Source organism: Eurypyga helias, unplaced genomic scaffold, assembly GCF_000690775.1.
Source record: "Eurypyga helias isolate BGI_N326 unplaced genomic scaffold, ASM69077v1 scaffold9462, whole genome shotgun sequence".
Lineage (NCBI taxonomy): Eukaryota > Metazoa > Chordata > Aves > Eurypygiformes > Eurypygidae > Eurypyga > Eurypyga helias.
In genome coordinates, this window is record NW_010235269.1 from 4,783 (window position 1) to 26,278 (window position 21,496).

General features: G+C 36.9%; 1 protein-coding gene across 1 annotated transcript in view; it reads right to left on the reverse strand.

Moving 5' to 3' along the window:
* Positions 1 to 21,496, reverse strand: part of OCA2 (oculocutaneous albinism II) — a gene marked incomplete at both ends in the record, with an annotated part of 106,965 nt that overhangs the window by 2,981 nt on the left and 82,488 nt on the right. The window contains 3 exons of the mRNA XM_010146682.1: positions 9,672 to 9,765; positions 19,827 to 19,931; positions 20,465 to 20,524. Coding sequence (XP_010144984.1) covers positions 9,672 to 9,765; positions 19,827 to 19,931; positions 20,465 to 20,524 — 259 coding nt within the window. The remainder of the gene's footprint in view (positions 1 to 9,671; positions 9,766 to 19,826; positions 19,932 to 20,464; positions 20,525 to 21,496) is intronic.

The window sequence follows — 21,496 nt, forward strand, 5'->3', positions numbered from 1 at the left end:
GTTTGCATCAATAACATGTTTCCTCTCACTTTAAGCCTCTTTCTCAGCTGTTGATTTTTACTTGTCAGCAGCACATCTATTATATCTAAATACCATTAGTTCCCAGGATCCCCTTTGTTATTGCCTCCTCAAGACCAAGCTAACCCTTGGGTGTGCTGCATTAATATGTTTGCCTGGAGAATCACCTCAAAGTGCCCAGCAGGATTAGTGTTTATTACTGAAACCACTGAGAAATCAAAGGGAAGGGATTATCACTAACTAAGCTATTTGGCCTAGCATGAGCAGCCTTCATGAACAGTAACTTTCTCAAATATAAAGGAGATAGTACCTTGTGCAAGAGCAAGCTTCAAAGTGGATTGCTAACAGAAAAGTCCAGCTTTGTTGTGAGCAACACAGACCTCTTCCCCTCCACACACTCTGACCATAGATAACAAGATACAGCTGTGCTTGACTGACAGACTTTCTGCCTTTTCCCTCTGTCTCTGGTTTGCTAATTCAGAAACAAAGAGACTACCCTGTTTTCATGACACCACAAGCCCTAAAAAAGGCCTTTCCCTGGCCTTAGACAAGCATCTGTGACAGCCCCAGCTTTCTGCAGGCACAGCTGTTTGCACTGCTTTGTCCCAGACAAGGGTTCTCATCCTGAAACCAGGGGTTTGCTACAGAATCATTAGTAATTTTAGGGTGAGGATTCTCAGCCCTGCTTTTTGCTGTGATTGGGCCATCCCATTACGGTATCAAAGCAAAACTTGTTGAAGGCAGGCAGCTTCCTTCTTCCCATCCATTTCCAAAACAAACCTCTGTGCAGTCTCCCATGTGATTTCCATGGTTAAATAAAGGTAGACCGCTATGTGTGGCTTCCTCTCCATAGCATCCTTGATTCCTCTTCTGAAAGCCCAAACTGAAGAAACGTAGGAAATCTGGCTGCAGAAGCGAACACTGGATAGTTATGGGTTTGATAAGCCTTACAGGGGACAGCCTTCATAGCTTGCAGAAATTTTCTGTTTCACACAAACCTAATCCAGATTTGCCTCATTAAACAAAGCCATTTATATTCATCTGTTAAATCCCTACAAGTCTTGAATATATACTAATATTTTTATGTGTAAAAATTAACAAGCCCTGGGTAATCAAACTTTGCAGTCAATAAAGAGCTACAGAATCAAGGTCAATTAAACCATTAACAAGCCCTAAAATAACAAGGTACCTTAAGTCATAGGCAGTAAGGAGGAGACAGTATGCATGAAGTCATTCAACAATGTTATATGTTATAGATTGCAGTGTTATGATATCGACATTTTTAAATTTACTGATTTGGAAACATTTTGAATGGGAAGTTTCTGCACAAATGCACACCCATGGACTTCATAGGAAAAATAAAATCAATTCAAAAGTAATACGAATGAAATATTTGAGTACACTTATCCAAAAGGTTCACTGAACAGCATTCAATCCAACACTTCTAATCAAATGAAATTTACCACTTTTTATCACCAGTACTGTACCACCAGCAGGACAGCTACTGTAAATATTGCACTATTCAATGCTCATTGCTTCCGTTTTGCTATGAGAGGAAAATGTGAAATTTAAAATTGTGACTTTTATACCAGAAGTGTGAAATAAATAAGGCAGGTTGCAGAACATCCTGTACTTGTTACTTTAACAACATAAAGAAATACATAAGATTCTTCCAAATCCATTTGTAAAAGAGGCATAAAACTTTAGGTGATCACTAAAGTCACCTCTCTCCTCGAAGTCAACTTACCCAGGACAAGGGTAAAATAAATTAGTATAATGAGAGATAGTGCCAGCACTGTACTCTGACACACCATTCCCTCATGCCCTGAAACACCTGTTCAAGTAGGTTCCATTTAAAGCCTTTAACACTGCACACAAGCCCCAGTTTGCACATTTTTTTATCTCTGATTTTCAGATTCAGAGGCTAAAACCAGGTCAGCTCAATTTCACAGCCTCTCCATACATGGCACTATTAGGGACCAAATATTGAAAAACAGTTCCATTTATAGACACCTGGATAAAAGTACCGTTATCCAACTTCATTGTAACTTAGTTTGAAGCTAAGTAGAACAAGATAATATTAATAAAAAAGAAAAAAAGGGTGTCCCTCCATTAAGTTACTTTAGAATATTTCTGCTTTAAATTCAGGATCTGATTTTAATCAAATGGAGTTTTGATTGGAGCCTACCTCTCATGTTGTGCTATGATTCGAGTGCTTGTTTAATACAGTTTCACAGGTCCTCCTAGTGCTCCTCTTTGGTTTAGGTGTGCTAACTGCAACTGTGCTAAAGTTATTTATTAATAGATGTATAAATAATACCTAGGGCATGATTACAACTTCCTTTAGTGTCATTCAGAGCCTCTGATTCATCAGTATAAATCAATATGAATATTCCAGACCGAGATTTTTTTTTTCCTTCTCTGTATTGCACCACTGAAGGTTCAGAAAAAGGGGTATTGTCTGGAAAGTGTCTGCAGAAGAAACAAGTAGGTAGTCCAGTATTATCTTCTGCACTTACACGTTTTGAATCTTGCTATAGCTTTCCTGTCTGATAGTTTCTGTGCTACCTTCCAACCGAATATGCCTCGCCTGCTAACAGCTATGCAGAGTCTGCATTCTTGTATTGCAGCAACTCACCAGTGCAATGTGATGGGCTTGTCTATTCTATATAATTCTGAAAACAGAGGTGGTCAAGGCTTCTAGAAAGAACCTTCTGTAATTTATGATAAACAAATGCACAAAGCCAGTAAATAAAACTAAACAAAACTCCACATACACTTTTAGGAGTCTCTGATGTCATCTCTGACCATTATCCTATCATTAATTTGCAGAACTTTATATCATGATATTATTTTACACATTAAAACCATTAATACAAATATTTCAAACTCATCAGTAATGCAAACATTATAATCATGTGAGCTTGATGTCTGGTATAAATTATTTTTCTATATCAATGATTAGAATTCTGAATAGATTAAAATTCTACATATTACACATAGCTCTCTTCCTTTCCATTTTAAAATCTAAGATTTACCATCCAAACTATAAATCCTCATCAGTAGAGCTGAAACGGCATCCTTTACCCCATATACTTCATATTTCATCCTAATAACATACATACATCTATATAAGCATGTCTGCCAAGGTAACTCTTTTCAAGCTTAGAAAAATGTCCTTGCTGAGAAAAACTGGCTAGGTTCACTATGGTGAGTTTTTTTCCTTATTAACCCAGTGTATTGAAATCAAGCAGGCCTCTGATATTGCCTTAATGAAGGGTACATCTGTCATATGTACACACTCAGTTTTAGTTGTTCTTATATTTTACATTCACAACTTTCTTCTGTAAATCTCCCATGTCACAGAAGACTATCTTCAGTAATCTTAAAGACTAGAGAATCTCATTTACCCGCAGGGACTCTGGTAAAGGTCCTGGCTCTCACACTAAGGACTTCACAGCATTGCTGGTCTTTCAGAACTTAATACTGAAAGAGCATGGAGATGGCCCAGAGTTTGAATGTCATGAAAAAGCTAAGGAAAGCAGCAGCTGGATTTTTATAGAAGTTTACAGATCCCGTCTGTTCCAGAAAACAGCAAGAGGAGAGTTTGGGCACTCAAATATCAATAGAGAGAAAAGATTTCTTGTGCTTATATCCGATTACACTGCTCTTTATGCTATAACAAAATAACAAAACTTTCAGTTAACACCTGAATGGGTTCTTAAGAACAAACCAGTAGTACTGCCATAATGGACAGCAAGCAGAATTTAGGTCCATGTTACTTATTTCCAGCACTGCAAACACCCTAGAAACAATGAAAATTATACTCAGGAAGTAAACTAGATATTAGTGTAAAACACAAAATAACTGTATTTTGCTTCTAGATCTGTACACCTTAGGGTAAAGACTGCTAAAGACTGAACTGAAGTCTATAAAGAGAAACTGTGAGACATTTCCTAAATTTCCTTTTTTTTTTTTTTTTGCCTGCCTTTCAAAGTCAAAAGCAGCAACATCCTTTTCCTTTGAAAGATCTCAAGTCACTCTCAGGAGTTTTATATCCACAGACAAAATACTTACCTAAATCAGGGCTGTCTCACCCACAAGACATAACCACAACCATCTGGTTGAAATCAATGTCAGGTAAACATATTCTCTCCATTAAAAATTTTTCCTACAGTTTCAATTGCACGTTGTATACAACAATTAAGTTCAAAACCAAAGCTGAATAGTGCTCCTCTGAAATAACTGTTATATTTTTACCCCATATGTTATATAAATTTACCCCAGTGTTATATAAATTTGATCTATTGTAACTATAAAAGAACTTCAAAGGAGCTACAGTTGTGCTTTTCTTGTAATATTAATTATTACATATTTTAACACATTTTATTTTTTATTGAAAGATAAAACTTTCCCCTCACTGCAAAGAAGGAGGGATGATTTAGGAATACAAATAATATTTCTAGGTGTTCAGAAACACCTTCAGTGTTCAGTTCAGAAACACCTTCAGTGTTTCTGAAGTTTTAAAATGAGTTTAAGAATTTATTGACCAGAAAAACAATAAATCAGCCACACACCACTGTGCAAGGCCCCATCTGCATCAGGGACCTAACCGGGCGTGCCAGAAGACAGAATAGCTATAGCACTGGACCACGGAGAGAAATCCCACTGTTTAGCTACACTGTGAGTTGTACTCATTTAATAGCTGCAATTAGCACCATGTCCTGTGTATAATGGATTTACACCTGGGTTTTGACCCTGTAAGGTTAAAAGAAAAGTGCCACCAGCCCTCTCCTCCTACCTCCTTTCTTGAAGTAGAACCTACAAGCGAGATTTTGTGGTCAGAATAACACAGCTATATGCATCCTAGAGATTGCCTCTCTGTGCAGAACTGTGACAATGATGACTTTCAAGTGTAGTGCTCCAGGAAAATATAAGAGAAGAAAAATAGCATGAATCTATACACCATAGAAAATATCCTCTTCAGACCACAGCAATAGTCACCGAATCAGAGAGATATTTTTTGTACTTCTCTGCACTACCAACTGAGAACTCAGAAGGTCAGGACTTTCAAATATAAACTCAATCTCTTTTTTCCTCTTTTTTTTTTTTTCCTTCTTTTTTCAAAAACATACTTTTTAGAAGTCATGAAAGAAGAAAGATAAAAAGACAAGTAAATGTCAGCTCTTTAAATGTCAAATATACAAAACCCCTTCAAATAATATCTTAACTATAAACTCTTCAGTTCAGTAAAGAATCAAGTTCTACACAATTGAACAATTGTAACAGGTAGATTTCAGACTGTGCACTTACTCAAATCGAGTTCAATGCATATTTCATGTTATTTTAAAACTCACAGCCCATAGAAGCACTTCAATTAAAGCTCCTCTTATTCTGAAATTGTTGTAGCCAGCAATCCTCATTTGTCCTCCAAAATTTCAGGGCAACATAGCCTAGAGACTACTGGAAGGTCTACATACAACTCAGTTTCAAGAGATACCACAATTCCATCATGTACTAGAATAGGAAGCATTAATGAATAAATCGTGAATAAAGTTTTAATCGTGCAAAAGAAATACGTATGCAGATTCATCAGAACATCACAGAAAACAAGTGAAGATACTTCCTTTTTGTTTTCTTCAGCTCCTTTTAAATTTCCTGTTTTCTTTCTCCTCATTGTCAAAACATAATTTAAATACTGGCAAATAATACATATTTAAAAAAAAAAAAAGATCAATACAATTTGTCTAGCTAATTAGTCAACCAGACTATTAATGCCCAAACACGTGTGAACTAATTGGGTGGTTCAGCATTCAGAAGAATTGACAAACAAGCAGGCCCAAAGACCAGAATTCATTTGACCTGTCTTTGGGACCCCCCTCTCAGCTACTGAAGTTCTGTGCATGAAGGGTTCAGTGTGCTCTGCAAAGAATGCCTGGCAATTTCAGTGGATGAACAAACATCTGCCTGCCAGACATGCTGGCATCCCCATCACCAAACAGGGAGCCTAGGGCAGCTGGACTCCTAACTTAGATATAAGTTCTTAAAAATAGCTGGGGCAAATATATAAACCTAAATTTCCAGAACCAGATCCCCTGAAAAAATACCATGCTTATTTCTTAACTGTGTAAGTTTGACCTGATCTGAGCAGAAAACTTGCAGAAAAGAACTGGCAAACTCTGAGAAAGATCCAAAGATTTTAAAATTGTGACCATCTCACCAGGAACTGTCCATTCCCATAACTGACCTTAGCTTCCTTGATTAAGCAACAGGATTTTTTATCCCTTCTCACCTTCAGATACACATTTTACAGAGCAAGGAGCATCTATGTGATACTCAGTTACTCCTTATGCCTGAGCCCAGTGCCATGAAAGACATAAATCTAATAGCAGCAGTTCTCTTTTAGGAGACGTGCTGAAGATGACACCAGTGTGGCAGTTATACTGGCAAAGCTCTCTTCATGTTGCGCGAGACTGACTCAATCCTTCTTTCATTTCCAGGACAACAGGTAAAGCAATGAAGGAAAATTACTTTCTTTTCTCATCCTATCATCTTCAAACCTGTAGCCACCTGTGCACTTTGTGACAGTAGACAAAAGAAATTTCATCCACTGGAAATTTTCCAGGACAAAATGTTGCACGGCATTTTCCAAGACAGGCACAAATACTGACACTCCCTTCATGGACATATAACCATACGCACATAACCCTGAACCACAGAATTGAGAAATGTTATTAAGTTACCAAAATTGAAGCTCTGCATTTGGAAGTAAACAACTAACCCTAAAAAATATGTAGTTATAATGTATTATTTTCTCAGACAGTTCTATAAAATGCCGCGTTTGCCAAGTGCCTTTGGTAGCATAAGCAGTGATAAAATCCACTCTTTTGCCTTAAGCACCAGGCAGTAACGATATAATTGTACCTACCCCTTCCAAAATGGGATTAGCCTACCCTGAGGATTCCTTCACATCACTTCAGTGCTGTTAAGACTTCTCTTTTGGAAATAATTTTTAAACGCCATCTTCTCGAACTGAACACTTTCCTCTTCTCGCATTTCTGGTGGCTACAAGATCTTTTAAAGGAAAAGCGTTTTCACACCTTTCATTCCTTAACAATAAGCTGCTGTCCACTAGGCTTTATGTTTTGACATGGGAAAATCAGAACCATATTAATTTTCAGGCAAACATTCCTATGAGACATTTGCCAATGTAACTCAACATATGCACAACTTTATCCTAACAGAGCAGTCTGGAGAGTTTAAACTTTTCCTAATAAAGATAATAATCTAAACTTTTATCCAAAAATTTGTATGGTGCTTACCAAATGCCTGGGAGCTTCCTATGGATCTCTAATTCAAATAATACCCCTGGTACTTGTGATGGTGTGGTCTGGGATAGAGTTAATTTTTCTCATGATAAGTAGTACGGGACAGTGTTTCGGATTTGTGCTGGAAACAGTGTTGGTAACACAGGGATGTTTCAGTTCCTGCGGAGCAGTGCTTACACAGAGTCAAGGCGAGCAGTGCTTACACAGATTCAAGGCCTTTTCTACCTCTCACACCACCCCACCAGCGAGTGGGCTGGGTGTGCATGAGAAGTTGGGAGGGGACACAGCTGGGACAGCTGACCCCAACTGACCAAAGGGATATCCCATACCACATGACATCATGTTCGGCATATAAAGTGGGGAGAAGGAGAAAGGAAGGGGAAGAGGTTCAGAGTGATGGCATTTGTCTTCCCAAGTAGCTGTTAGGTGATGGAGCCCTGCTTTTCTGGGGATGGCTGTATACTTGCCTGACCATGGGAAGTAGTGAATGAATTCCATGTTTTTCTTTGTTTGCATGTACAGCTTTTGTTTTACCATTAAACTATTTTTATCTCAACCCATGAGTTTTCTCACTTTTATTTTTCTCATTCTCTCCCCTATCCCACTGGTATTAGTGAGGGAGTGGCTGGGTGGTGCTTAGTTGCCAGCTGGGGTTTAACCACAACAGTAATATTTATGTTTTCACTTTTGTCTCATACTACATACACATACATATTAAAATCCCTGTTAAAATCCCAGCAGCCCTTCAACAAATCAAATTAAAGGAATTTGGGCTAAGATGATAACTGATATTTTAGAAAAATCAGCTGTGACTTGTAAAGTTTCCAAGGCAGGTGAAGTGCCTCCCACTCAGAACATCAGTGTAATCTGGCCAACTTTATATTATTTATAACTTCTTTTCTTTTTTTAAGCTGAAATTTTTATGAAACCAGAGTATATTCAATGATCAGCAAACTGTAAAGAAAGATATTTTTATGGCAAACATCTATGTAGAGGTATGCTGATTATTCAAATCAGTGGTTTTAAAGAAGAACAGATTAAAGTCATGATACAAAGATGAGTAAAAAATGTATTCCTCAAATCAATAACTGTCATTGGTATAAATTGTCCTGCCTTTGTGACATGCTCTTAAAATTCAATCTGTAAATTACAGCATTATAATCTTTGTTAGCTGTTAAGGTCACTTGCACTAGGAATCACTTACCTAAATAACTAAACTAGAACTTGTATTACACAAAAAAACTGGTTTTAGTTTTAATCTCTGTAAGGTCAAGGAAAATATTTGGAGCAGCATGGAGGATAGACAAGATGGATCCATGGAAGTACACCAATTTATTCATTTTACCTTTATTTAACCTAGCTACCCAAATATTTAGAGATCAAAAACCAGCCCAATACAATGTAATTAGCATTAAAATTCTCTCTAATAAAAATATAATACTAACTTTATTTTTCATTAAAAAGTTACAAATTTTAATTGCACTTAGTACACTTGATATGTGGAAATACTGTGTTGTAACACCTTCATAAGCCATTTCCAGAAAATAAAATTTAAAAAAAGTAATCAAGTATAAACATTAATTTAAAAACTACCACATGGCTATTCTCCTTTATTGCTATAACAAACAGAGAGGAAATCCTGGCCCTGCAGCATGTACAGGGTACATTGTAAAATAAAAATAAAAAAAAAAAACACCCAAACCAAAGTAATGAAACCATCTGCTTGTTTTATGCTAATATACTGACAAGACAAGAATTCTCAGTTAACACCAAGATGGGTACTAGGAGAATTATTAGCTTTCTTTATTAGAGGTACATTTCCCAAAGATTAAGACTTCAAAAAGGTTTTCCTTAGAGCGAGGAGTGCTAAATAGGTCAGCAAATGGATACTGAAACCATTTCTCTAGGCCAGCCCTAAAACCTTCAAGTGAGTTCAGTAGATAGAATCAAGCCTTCAGATCTCAGCTATTATACATTTTCTGCCTCTTTTCAATGAGAAATGATGGGTCTCTGTTCTGAAAGCTAAATGTATCTTTGAATTTTCTCTCACAAAAGATCAGAACCCTATATGCACCACCTGGACTGCTGCTTTGGGCATCTGTACTTTATGGAGATATTATCAGCAAACATAGACTGCAAAAATCCTATTGTAGCAGCAGACAGTGACTGGGGTCCTTATCCAGGAGTCCTTTGAAGTCAAAAGGAGCTGGACCAGGCCCTCCTTATGCTTTGCGTAATAAAATCATTGAACCTATTGTGCCAGTTTACACATGCCATAATTGCTTAGCTATTACCTTATGTCAGCTTTCTCACATCAACTCTTACCTCCAAGGCATGCGCCCATGGCCAATGAGAAGATTAATGGTTTCATAGGCAAGTTTACATCAGGATCTTTAGTCAGGTTGAGAAGCACAGGGATCTGTGATTTCAGAAGAAAAGAGAAAAATATTCAGGACACATGATCCAACCATCAGCATAATATCAAAAGAATTCATTTGAGTAAACTTAAACCACTAGCAAGTCCGAAGAATAACTTGCATATTCATTTGGTTGGTTGGTTGGTTTTAGTATCTTTGCATAATTTTCTTGATCTACGTTCACTTTTCCCCACTGACCCTGCTAGTCCCACAAGCCAAAGAGAAGGTATCAGCAACATTAGGCCAAGCCTGACACAGGTACTGCTGAAAAACCTGCAGTGCTCTTAAGGTTATGGGTACCTCCCTTTAGCACCTTCTAGTTCAACAGCCAACTGACTATAAATGATTTCCCTTTTCATTTCTTGAAACCTAAGGAACAGAGCTGTATCCCCTCTTCTTGATGGAGACAGCTGTAAGCGATGTCCAGACCTTCACAATCAAGATGGTTGTAGATCATGTGTCAGTAACTAAAAAATTCCTCAAACTTTGTTATAATCAAAAGTGTATGATCTGTTAGGGAAAAATTGAGAAAGATCAATGTGGCAGGCTTCTGAATTCATAAGCAGGGCTGAGTTATTTCAGGGTTTTTTAACATTATATTTACCAGAGAATACAGATTTAGTTCACTGGGAAATGTTTGCAAGTTTTATGAATTTCATTTAATCTCTTTAGCAAATGAAATTAAAAAAAATAAAAATAAAAGCAAACCCAAACATATGTCAAATAAGGTTTGTATGGAGACATAATAGACTTCATTAGGCAATTGGTATAGAGCCCAAAAATACAGCAGGCAGGCTTTCTAGCAGCACTAGATCTGTCAGTAACAACCTTCAAAGCTAAACAACTTCCACCTTAGTTGGGAAAAACTGGTTTGAGTTCAACCTAATTGTGTAACCACTCGGTTTGAAAGAAAAGTGCAATCAGTACCTGTAGAGAGAAGGTCATTAGCAAGGGGAAAGGTGATAATGTTATTAACCTGCTTTTAATGTGTACAGAAGCTTATAGGACCAAAAGGGAGAGAGAAAGAATAAGCAAATGTGGAACAGCAAAAGATGAAGCAGGAAGGGATTTGTGGAAATAACTGTGATATGCCTTAAAATTAATGCTTTCTCAGAATCCATGATTTTCTGTAGTGAATAGAGTTATGACTTCTAATCTTCCAATTCGTCACTTGAACGTATTTCACAGGTCCCCCTCAAGGGGTATGATCTCAGAGATGGAAAAGCTTTTTCCTGAAAAATGTTTTCACTTTGATGGCTGAGTGACGCTCCTCTTCACTGACTGTGTACGTTCTTTTAGCACAGAGCAATGAATAGGCTTTATGAAGAATTACGACCCTTTCCCATCCCTCCTGTCAGTGGTGCTAATCATCCCGCTTAAACCCTTTAGTTTATTAACCTAAATAAGTTAATGTCTAAACAATTATTCTGGAATTGTACATTGCCTGAAGATGTGTATTTCTATTTTAAGGCCTAAAGAAGGGTCAGGATGCCCAACATCTTGTCTTTATTTTTCCATTAAAAGTCACAAAATATTTTATTTCTCCCTACAAACTTTGTTTCTCGAGCCATCACTGCTAGAACACAATATGCAATTCAAGCTGTGGCTATATTTATTTCAAAACAATGTTGTGTTTCAACATATAATAAAATCTAAACTCAAATACTGGCATCACCATCAGTAAGAACTCTTGAAGAGATGTTACAAATCAGTTAAAGCCAATGGACATTTCTCATTGCTTGAGCATTTGTGTTTTAAATAGATAAGGATCATGCACAGGGTCAGTTACAAAGGAACCTGCCTCTTTCCCCTCCCCACAAATCACTTTAGAATTTTTGCCACAATCATGGCATAATCACATGCATTTATGTGTGAGGCAACATTTTTGCACTATCAGTACCTCAGACCTCATCTTTATCTGCTGACACAGTTAACCTGAGTGCTAAAAACAGGCATGCAAAACAGAAAAGGGTTAGAAGGAAATTTTATACTGTAGTTTTTAACTTATTTGAAAAACTGGTCTGGTTCTACAACCCTTTCTGATTCAAGCCATAGGCTTTTACAATAGCATCAAAACTACCTCAAGTTAGGATACATTAAACTGAGATACAGTTGCCTGTCATATTGATTTAACATATTTGGAATGCAGAATTTTTCATAGTTTCATTAAGTGCTGCCCCTCAACAGAAAAAAAAGCAAAGGTTAAAACTTGCTTCATGTAATTTTGCTTCATGTAATTTTGCTTCATGTAAGCACCCTTGTCAATATTTGAAGGAGCATAATAATGTCTTATCAGGAAAATAGCTTTCATTTATTATACCCTTTATTTCAGTAATCTTACCAAAATAAATCTCTGTTTGACTAGCTTCTAGAAAACTTGCTAATTTTGGTGGAAAGTTCACTGGTGAATCACCCTACATTGCTGTTTGATTGACAGGGTTCAGATGAAACGATTGATGAAGCTCAACAGAGCAAAACCAGATGCATTTCACCTACCACCATGGTAAGACTATCTGCCTCCAGTAAAACAGAAAAATGCAACTCCAGGAAATAATGAATGTAGCTGAAAAGGAGAATGTCCTCAAAGACTTGATACAGAAAGGAGATAGTCATTAATCTTGATTCTATATAGGGTATTATATGAATTGCATACACAGGATGCAAGTTGATGCATAAAGAACAACAAAAACTTCTACAGATGTTGGCACATTTGTCTGTAACTATCCAAATCAAAATCAACCCTTGTGAAGAAAATGTTTATTTATACCATGTACTGTGGAAGTACATAGGATGTGTTACAAATATAAAAAGAACAAAAATGAAAATCTACACATTTTCATACTATTCTTCATCTTGAATCAGTTTTGGAAGCTTTTAAAAATGGAATAGGATTTTATTACTTTTATAAATTTTCTACCTTCCCTAGAAAACATAATCTATTAACAATATTATAAGAGATTAAATCAGACTCAAAATATATGATTCTGCAGGACAGCATGTTCTTTTTTATCCCTCTCAGCTCACTAACACCCTCAACATTTAAGTCAGATGAAAAAATCAAGACTAGGAGCTGAACTTTAAATGAAGGCTTTGAAAAAGACTAACAGAGATTTTAGACTACAGTTATATACACCAATTATTACTAAGCTAAATTTCATAAAATACTGTTAGTTTTCCATGCCAAGCTTTGCATTCATATGGTGGTATGCAGTTCCTTTTTGTTAAAAGAGACTGGTGACAATGTTTGCATATCTCAGTTCTGTTGTCTACTGTACAGAGGAGGTCTATGTGACACCTCCCAAGCCTTGTTCCTTCTAGTCCTGTTTGTATGAAAGTGGAATGGAGACCCTTGAACATTTCATTTTCACATTTAATTATTTGTTTGTTTACATGGAGGTAATGCATTCTTTGTAAGCAAAACCACGACAAGAGTGTTAGCATTTTCACACCTTGCTGTCAGCCTCTTCTCCAAGACTCCAAATGAGACAAGAACAAGTTGAATCAAGACCTTTATCCTATTTACCTATTTTTACCACAAAAAATTCTCATGATCATGGCATTCTACCCATCAAGGAGATGAAGAAGGAATACCTTTTGAAATTATGAAGACCTTCTTCTGAAATACAAGCAGAAATGAGAATTTAGCTTTACTAGCTGGACGCTGGATATGCAGAGGAGACTGAAGAGGAGGAGCACTGGTCCTGCTCTATCCTGGAATGACTCCTCCTGGAATGTTTCTCCTAAGAAACAGCAAGGTAAAGCTATTTCTGCTTCCCTAAGATAACACTTGTACAAGTAATCACTCACTCCTATTGTGCAAGAAGGGTAACTTAGGTTTATCCTACACCTATACAGTGCAGTAGAAGGCATCATGTAATATTTACCTTTTGGTCTATTTGTGCAAAATGACAATGAAACAGCAATTCACATCTCTGTTTCAGAGATTCATTGCCGCTGTACACCATGGAATTTCACAGCACACACCTACTAAGAACTGCGTGTAGTAAAGATGTCTTCTGAAAAGTGCACAAAATATACATTAGTAGAAAAATGCTGTTTGTAGTGTCCCAAATTGTTGATGACTAGTCTGTCTCTGCAGAAAGCTACAGCCCAGTCTTACACATTTATCAAGCACAGAAATGCAGGGCATAGAAAACTCTGGTAGGGCAGAAGGTAAAGAAGATCCAAACATAAAACTGGCACTAAGAACATGAGATATGTACAAAATATTCAGCATTGCAAATGAAAAGCCTGTGACATGTTTAGAGGCAATAAATAGTGGGCCAAAAATTATCTAGTTTATAACGAAGACCTGTCAGAGACTGAGTCACCTTGCTAGTCAGGTGGTTAATGGGAATTGTTTGTTACTCTGTATTGAGGAAATAGTATTTAAACTCAGCTGAAACAAGGATTTACTATGGCTATATTTTTAGTTCTAGTGCTAAAAGAAAAATATAAACAGATGGCTCCAGCATATGTGGCTGATAAAACATGTCAATTAAACTAAAGTGCACACTGGTAATAAAATCATGTCACCTAACATTCCAGGGCAGAAATCTGTGGCTATTTAAATGACAATATTAGGAAAATGAAGGCTTTAAAAATGAATAAGTCTGACTGTCAAGGAATGTCATTGTGAGTTGAGCCTGTTGAAATAGGAGGAAAAATATCAGAGATTTAATAGAATGACACATAGAGCTTCCCTGCATGACTCACCTCATTTATTCTTCAGACAAAGCATATCCAACATGAAAAAAGCCCTTGCCATTCAAGAATTAAAATGTGTGAGACTTAATAACTAAGCTCCTGGTTTATTAATTGTTTATGCACAGAACATTTTGTGGGTGTTTTTTAAGCAACTCCCAGATATATCTATATGTATTAGATTTGCAACATAGTCTTTTGCATACAGTCAGGGTTCATGGAGTTTCCCACAAAATGTATCTCAATCTCAAAATATTATGCTATAGCATATTTTTCACACATTGGCAAAAAAATATTGGTTTTTCCCCACAAAAAAAAACAAATTTTTTTTCCCACAGTGTATCTCAAACTCAAAATATTATGCTATAGTATATTTTTCACACATTGACAAAAAGATATTGTTTTTTCTGTCACAATTGCCAGGCTTATGTAATTAAGTGAAATAAACATGCACTCATGTAAACATTTAATTAGGGAGCTGGATCTTCACTCTCCAACGCTTAAAGAGAAGGGAAAAGTCTTGGGATTCAAGACCTTTCATCAAACAAGTTTCAATCTCATCTTGTTTTGGGACAGTTCATGATCTTTGCATTCAGGATAAATTATGTGAAACAAGCAACTGGAAGAAACTCCGTTTTGTCTTTGTGCAGCTTCAATGCTTTATTTTAGCTTAACACAAACAGAATTTCACCAAGACAGAAACAGTAAAAGTAATCAACCTATGATGAGCTAAGTGCCTCAACTCATTCCACTGTTTCATGTATGCAATTATCTTTCTACAGCATTCTCTGTAGCATAAAATAATTGCTGCGTTCTGAATTCTTTGCAGAGATTTCAGTTTAGCAACCTCTGCACATGAATTCCATAGGGTACTGACATTTTAGACAGTAAATGTATGCTACATTTGCTCTTGTCTAGAGCAAAAAAGAATTTGATCAATAACAGTGTTGCACTGAACAGGTATTTTCAGAGTGAGTTGCTTCAAATGCTAAACTAATCTGATTCTTGGAATTTCAGAATTTTTTTAGTAAGGGAGAATTCTTCTCCATGATGTCAATCTGAAGGCTGCTGAAAAGTATCAATGTGTTCAGAATGCTTAAGCACATGAATATTTTGCATCTTAAAACATTGTCATCTTAAAATAAAATATTTAGGATTTTGTTCTTAAGACTGCGGATAATGTGTTGTGATTATGTTTTAGGGTAAGCAAGAATCGTAACTTGTCTACATAAATACTTAGCAATTCATGAAAAGGCTCAGATTTTCTTCTAGGAAACCATTTTCCTTACCTGTTTTCATTACTTCAATTCATAAAACAGTATGCCTCCTAGAATTCATTGTAATGCTGGCTCAGATATATTCATATTCTAGTTACCTCTTTTAAATATTGATTTAAAGTTTCCACATTTACATCCTGTTAAGGTAAGAATCAGCCATCTATAAATTTTAATGCCGTCAAATCTGAAACTTAAAATGGAGCAGTCAACTTTATCCAAATACAGATAAAGTGAATTTTTTTGCCTCAAGACCCATTAATTAAGCATTCACAATTTCAAAATTTTATATTCTTTCTATAAACAAAGCACGTCATTATGAATATGATAATACCACTAGTAAAAGCAAAGAAGTTGAAACAAAAATTTGGACAACCATCCTCCAATTTGATTTTTTTTTTTTTGTAATGAAAATACAGTATCATAGAGCTATCTGCTGGTTTTTCTCTTTTGCTTCCCTCCAGCTAAGTACCCCATCAGTCAAGCCTCAGGCTTTCTTACTTGCTATCATGGAATTCCATGTTTCTTCCATTTCTCAGGCAGGTCCTGGGTCAAAATGCATACCAATTGTATGGGCTACTTCTACATTAACAAGTAACGTGGTGTAATAGGAGATTGGAAGAGTTAGAACTGAGTCTCTTATCTACAGTGCCTTCAGTCAGGGAGTCAGTCACCTCACATTGGAGACCCTTGCTTCTATCCATTCCCATGCCATTTCTGAGTTACTACACTGAGTGTGTGTAACCCATCCCACCTTCTTGCTCCAAGTCTGGACAACACACACAGCATGGTGTTGTAGGGGATGAATGGACAACCTTATTCAGCAACATAGGGGCAGTGTTGGGAACATCTCATCAATGAACTGATGCCTGTCTTCTTGCACCTTCCTTCCCATCTCTGAAGGAATGGAGCAACATGACTTTCTATGCATCCTTGCAATCACAGTAGTTTTGCCAGCAATCAGCTGGACACTTAGAACTGGAAAGTTGAAACTGGCAGGACTGTCTCATCCCTGGAATATGGGACAAAAAGAACTGGATATTCATCTTTCTACTGCAGAAGAGACTCCATTGACTGTGAGCTGCCAAAAAGCTTTTCAACATCTTTGCATGATTTTTCAGGAATCCTTATCCACATGCAAGTCAAATAGACTGTCACCTCGTCATGGTTTAACCCCAGTCAGCAACTAAGACCACACAGCCACTTACTCACCTCCCCTCTCCTTCAGTGGGATGAGGGTGAAAATTGGAGGAAAAGGTAAGAAAACTCATGGGTTGAGATTAGAACAGTTTAATATTTGAAAATAAATTAAATAGTGATACTGCTACTGCTACTACTACTATATACTGAAAATGCTACTACTACGGATAATGAGAGTAATATGTAATGAAAAGAAAAAAATTATATAACCACTCACCAATCGACACCCAACAAATCTCTGAGCAGCAACACCCCTCTGCCACCAACTCCCCTCAACTTATATATTGAGCGTTGCATCTTACGGCATGAAATATCCCTTTGCTCAGTTTGGATCAGCTATCCTAGCTGTGTCTCCTCACAGCTTCTTGCAGAGAAGAAGCTGAGAACATAAGTTCCTAGCAGTATCAGAAACTGAAATGTCCTTGGCTTAAATTAAACATTGCTTGGCAATAACTAAAACATCAGTGTTATCAACATTCTTCTCATCACAAATCCAAAACCCAGCCCCATACTAGCTACTATGTAGAAAATTAATTCTGTCCCAGTCAGAACCAACACACACCCTGTGATCCCCATTTCCCCTAACTCATCGATCACTGGCTCACCACCTTGGGGTAAAATAATCCATTAATGGCAGAAGTCTCTGATGCCATTCTCCAAGCACTCTTTGCTCAGTCAGAGCATATACCTGATGTCTATGAAGCCACCCAGGATTTTTGTATCTGTAGTTTCAAAAAATGTGAGGAACATGATGGTCCCATATCCCTATCCAGTTCATCAATGCTATGACTGCAGAAATCACAAGAGCTATTTCCCCATTGTCATACAGACATTTGTTCATCACTGAAGGAGATATATGAACCTGTTGGAAGGCTTTGCTGGAGGGAGTCAGTACGTTTGCATCTTCCATAATTATAAGCACAAGCTCAGCTGTGAAGCTGACATCTTTTGCCAAGAAATGGCAGGATCATTCATGCTTACATTGTAGCAGGTGTCCTATGCTCCAGTATCACTATGGCATATGAAACCAAATTCATATACAGAAGCTTGTCAGCTGAGTAACTGTGTGAATGTGTGAGTGAACTATGTGACTGAATAAGTGAATATGACATGTGGATGGTTTTCTGCTATTAATAATTACAGCTTGATGCTGTAAATAGCAAGTCAATAAATAGAGATATAAGAAATATATGTTGCACTGTGTTTATTAGATGCACACACACTTAGTCTCTGATTATTCTGTAGAACAGCAAAACCTATTGTACAGAAAAGATGTGTTCAGTATATGTAATATTGTAATATGTGAAGTTCAAAACTTTGACATAAATAGTGATAAATAGCCTTCCAAACTCAAACATTGCCAGCTTTGACAGTAGCAACCCAGTGTCAAAGAAGCAAAAATAATTTTAAATGAAAGATTACACAATCTTACACAAGAACTTGGGACTTAGTTACTTAGGAATTTTCTGAAACTTGTTTACTAATATAGAATGACAAAGACCAAAGTCCAAGCCCATTCATTGAGCTAGGTGATACTAGGTCTCATCTGATGTATAACATATTAATGTCTTAACACCTCAGCTTATGAGTACTCTTACACAGATGAGAATATCCCTTAATTTTTCTTTCTTCCTCCCTCCTCTCTCCACCTATTTAAACAAACAAACAAACAAAAAATTTAGCTGTCTCGTAGGTTCATCCCAGAACAGCATGAAAAATATATACATTCTAAATGCCTAAAATTTTGACACAGCAATCATTTCCTGTCCACCTGTATTTCACTCCCTCGAAGGTACAAAAGAAGTGGTCTTCAAGCATCTCAAAAGACTCCTGTGTTTCAGTCCCGTTCCCCAAGACATACTCTTTTAAAAGAGGGTTCCTTCCAAAACCTGTAAAAGACCCTTTGGTTGATGTGCATACAGGTGTATTTTGGTATTGCTCCAAAGTAATTTTCATAGACTATCTGGATATGAGGCAAAACCTTTGAAGCTAAGACTTCTGCATTATTGCTTAATAATCCTCAAGTGTTTGCTGGGAGGTGACTCATCCTGAACCAATCTTCCTCTTTGTGCCTATTGCTTGCAGTCTGTTGTTGTTAAATTGATATAATTCCACAGGAAATACCACAGTAATCAAACCAAAATACCCTATTAACATATAATTATAGAGCAGTTGCAAATCAGTCCAACCCATCATATGCGCTATAAGAAGTGTAGTAAACCTTGACACAGGTTAAGGGTGGACTTGACCACCCAATAACAATGGAAGAAAAACATCTACTTTGCTGAGAACAAACTATAACAGTGAATCATTCCTTTGGTATAATGAAGGGATTATTGCACCGTAAACAGAGAAACTGATTGAATAAACCCATCTGATCATGCCTTAATATATTATAATGTGATATTTTTCTGATATTAAAACTCAGCTGCTGATAAACATTTATTATGATTAATGTTATTTGCTGGTTTTTAAACTAATTACATAAGTAAAATAGCAATAAAATGTTGAGGTGTTAAAAAAGCATTAGCGTAACGACACAGTGCATAAAGAGAAAATATTGATAGCAGTGGATGGTTAGTGACAGTTTCCATCTAACAGACAATTTTACTTTTCAGCTGCAGATATGGATAAAACAGGGAAAGTGTAAAAATACAGCCCAAACCGTGGATCTAGTTCCACAGCAAACTGCAACCGCTGGCAGTGATGTCCGGCTAGATGCCTAAAGGGTATGAATAAGCTTGTAATAATGATTCAATCTTCAGGCATAAAGTAAATTACAACACAGCAGAAGTGAAAAAATAAACCAAATCATAATCAACAAGCTCATCTCTCTTGCCAGTATCAGGAGGAGGATATGCAAAAAGTGCCGCGCAGACCCCTACCATTGTAGCTGTGAAGGGGATATTGTCAATCACAGAGGAGGCTAAAGCAGACACCCAAAGCACTAGAATGATGGCCACTGCCAAGCGCTGGTCCTCAGGAACCACCTGGAATTGAGAGAGGTCAATTACAGCTTTGATGAGATCAGTGTTGCTCTGTCCCCCCGATGGCATAATTGCACATTCTCCACAGTTTTAATTTATCAACATTTATTACTTCTTCAGGCTATGAGATAGGAAAAACAAAGAAAATAGCCCTAAATTTAGCAACACAATTTTGTTCTTTTTCCAAGAAAATCTGAACAAATAGGAGTACAAAGATTGATGTTTCTGATAGTCATATTTACATTTCACACAAGAAAAAAACTGTGCAACTCTAGATTTTCCCATGTTACACATTATATTTTCTTGGGTTTTTTAGGCTACAGGAAAGGCTTTGCTTCTGCATTTATGGCTATGTTTATTCTGCTGTCGACAGATATGTATCTATTAAATATCAACGAGCTGAAGTATAACATGTTTTCTTGATACTGCTGATGCAACAATGCAATCATTAACATTAAATTCAAAAGGAAAATTATTCCATTGGACTAAAACTATTTTCCTTACCTGTTAAAAAGTTATAACTATTTTAAACATACCTTTATTAACAAAGCTGTCTGCTCTCCTATATAGTCTATTAAGTGCAGATGAGCCAAAGCCTAAAAGTAGAAAGACATTGATATTAACTAGTGAAGTACCTGAGGCAGTTACATGTTTTTCAGTGGATGTAAGAAAATACAATTCCCTCTTATTCACCAGATATTGATATCCATCTCATGCATCTTCTACAGTAACTTTGCAATTAGTAGAAAGGAAATACATGGCCAGAGTTGGTAGCTGTGTTTGCAGAAGCGGGTTGGCTGTGCTGGAATGACGGGTGGGATTACTTAAAGAGTGTGGGACACAGGCATCAGAGAACAGTTGAAATTTAAAGATTGCTTTATTCAGTGGGTATGTGTTTTCTGAATACCTGAACACAACTGATTGTAAACGTACTCCCCTGAAACCACATATAGATAGAAGTATATCATGTTTAAAAGGTCAGATGAAAACAGGCATCTTGTGCTCAATCTCAGATGAAGAAAAGAGAAAGCATGTCAGGCACCTGAACTGAGGAGTTGAGCCCTGTAAGTAATAAGCCCCAGGCAGCCTGGACTAGAGTGCTCTGTCCCCTCTGTTAGAGCCATTCCCATTTGTACCGGACACTCAGCATCCCACACAATCATGGTTACTACCCTGGATGAAAAGGCATAGCAAGGCTCCAGTCCAGAGGTGATGGATCCGATCTCTCCTTAGACAGACAGAAGAATATAAACTGAATATTCATATCCCTGGAGAATTATATATTCCCTCAAACTACAAGGTAAAAGGGGAAATTTAAAGTCCAGAGCCTTGGATCACTCCAGTCCAGAGTGATGGATCCCATCTCTCCTTAGACAGACAGAAGAATATAAACTGAATATTCATATCCCTGGAGAATTATATATTCCCTCAAACTACAAGGTAAAAGGGGAAATTTAACCCATGAGAGCTACCCTTCAATTCACTTTGGTTTTGTTTCCTTTTCTTACAAGTGTTCAGAATTATCAGATTGAATGGGGTATAACTATTTTATGACTTTTCAGTTTCTC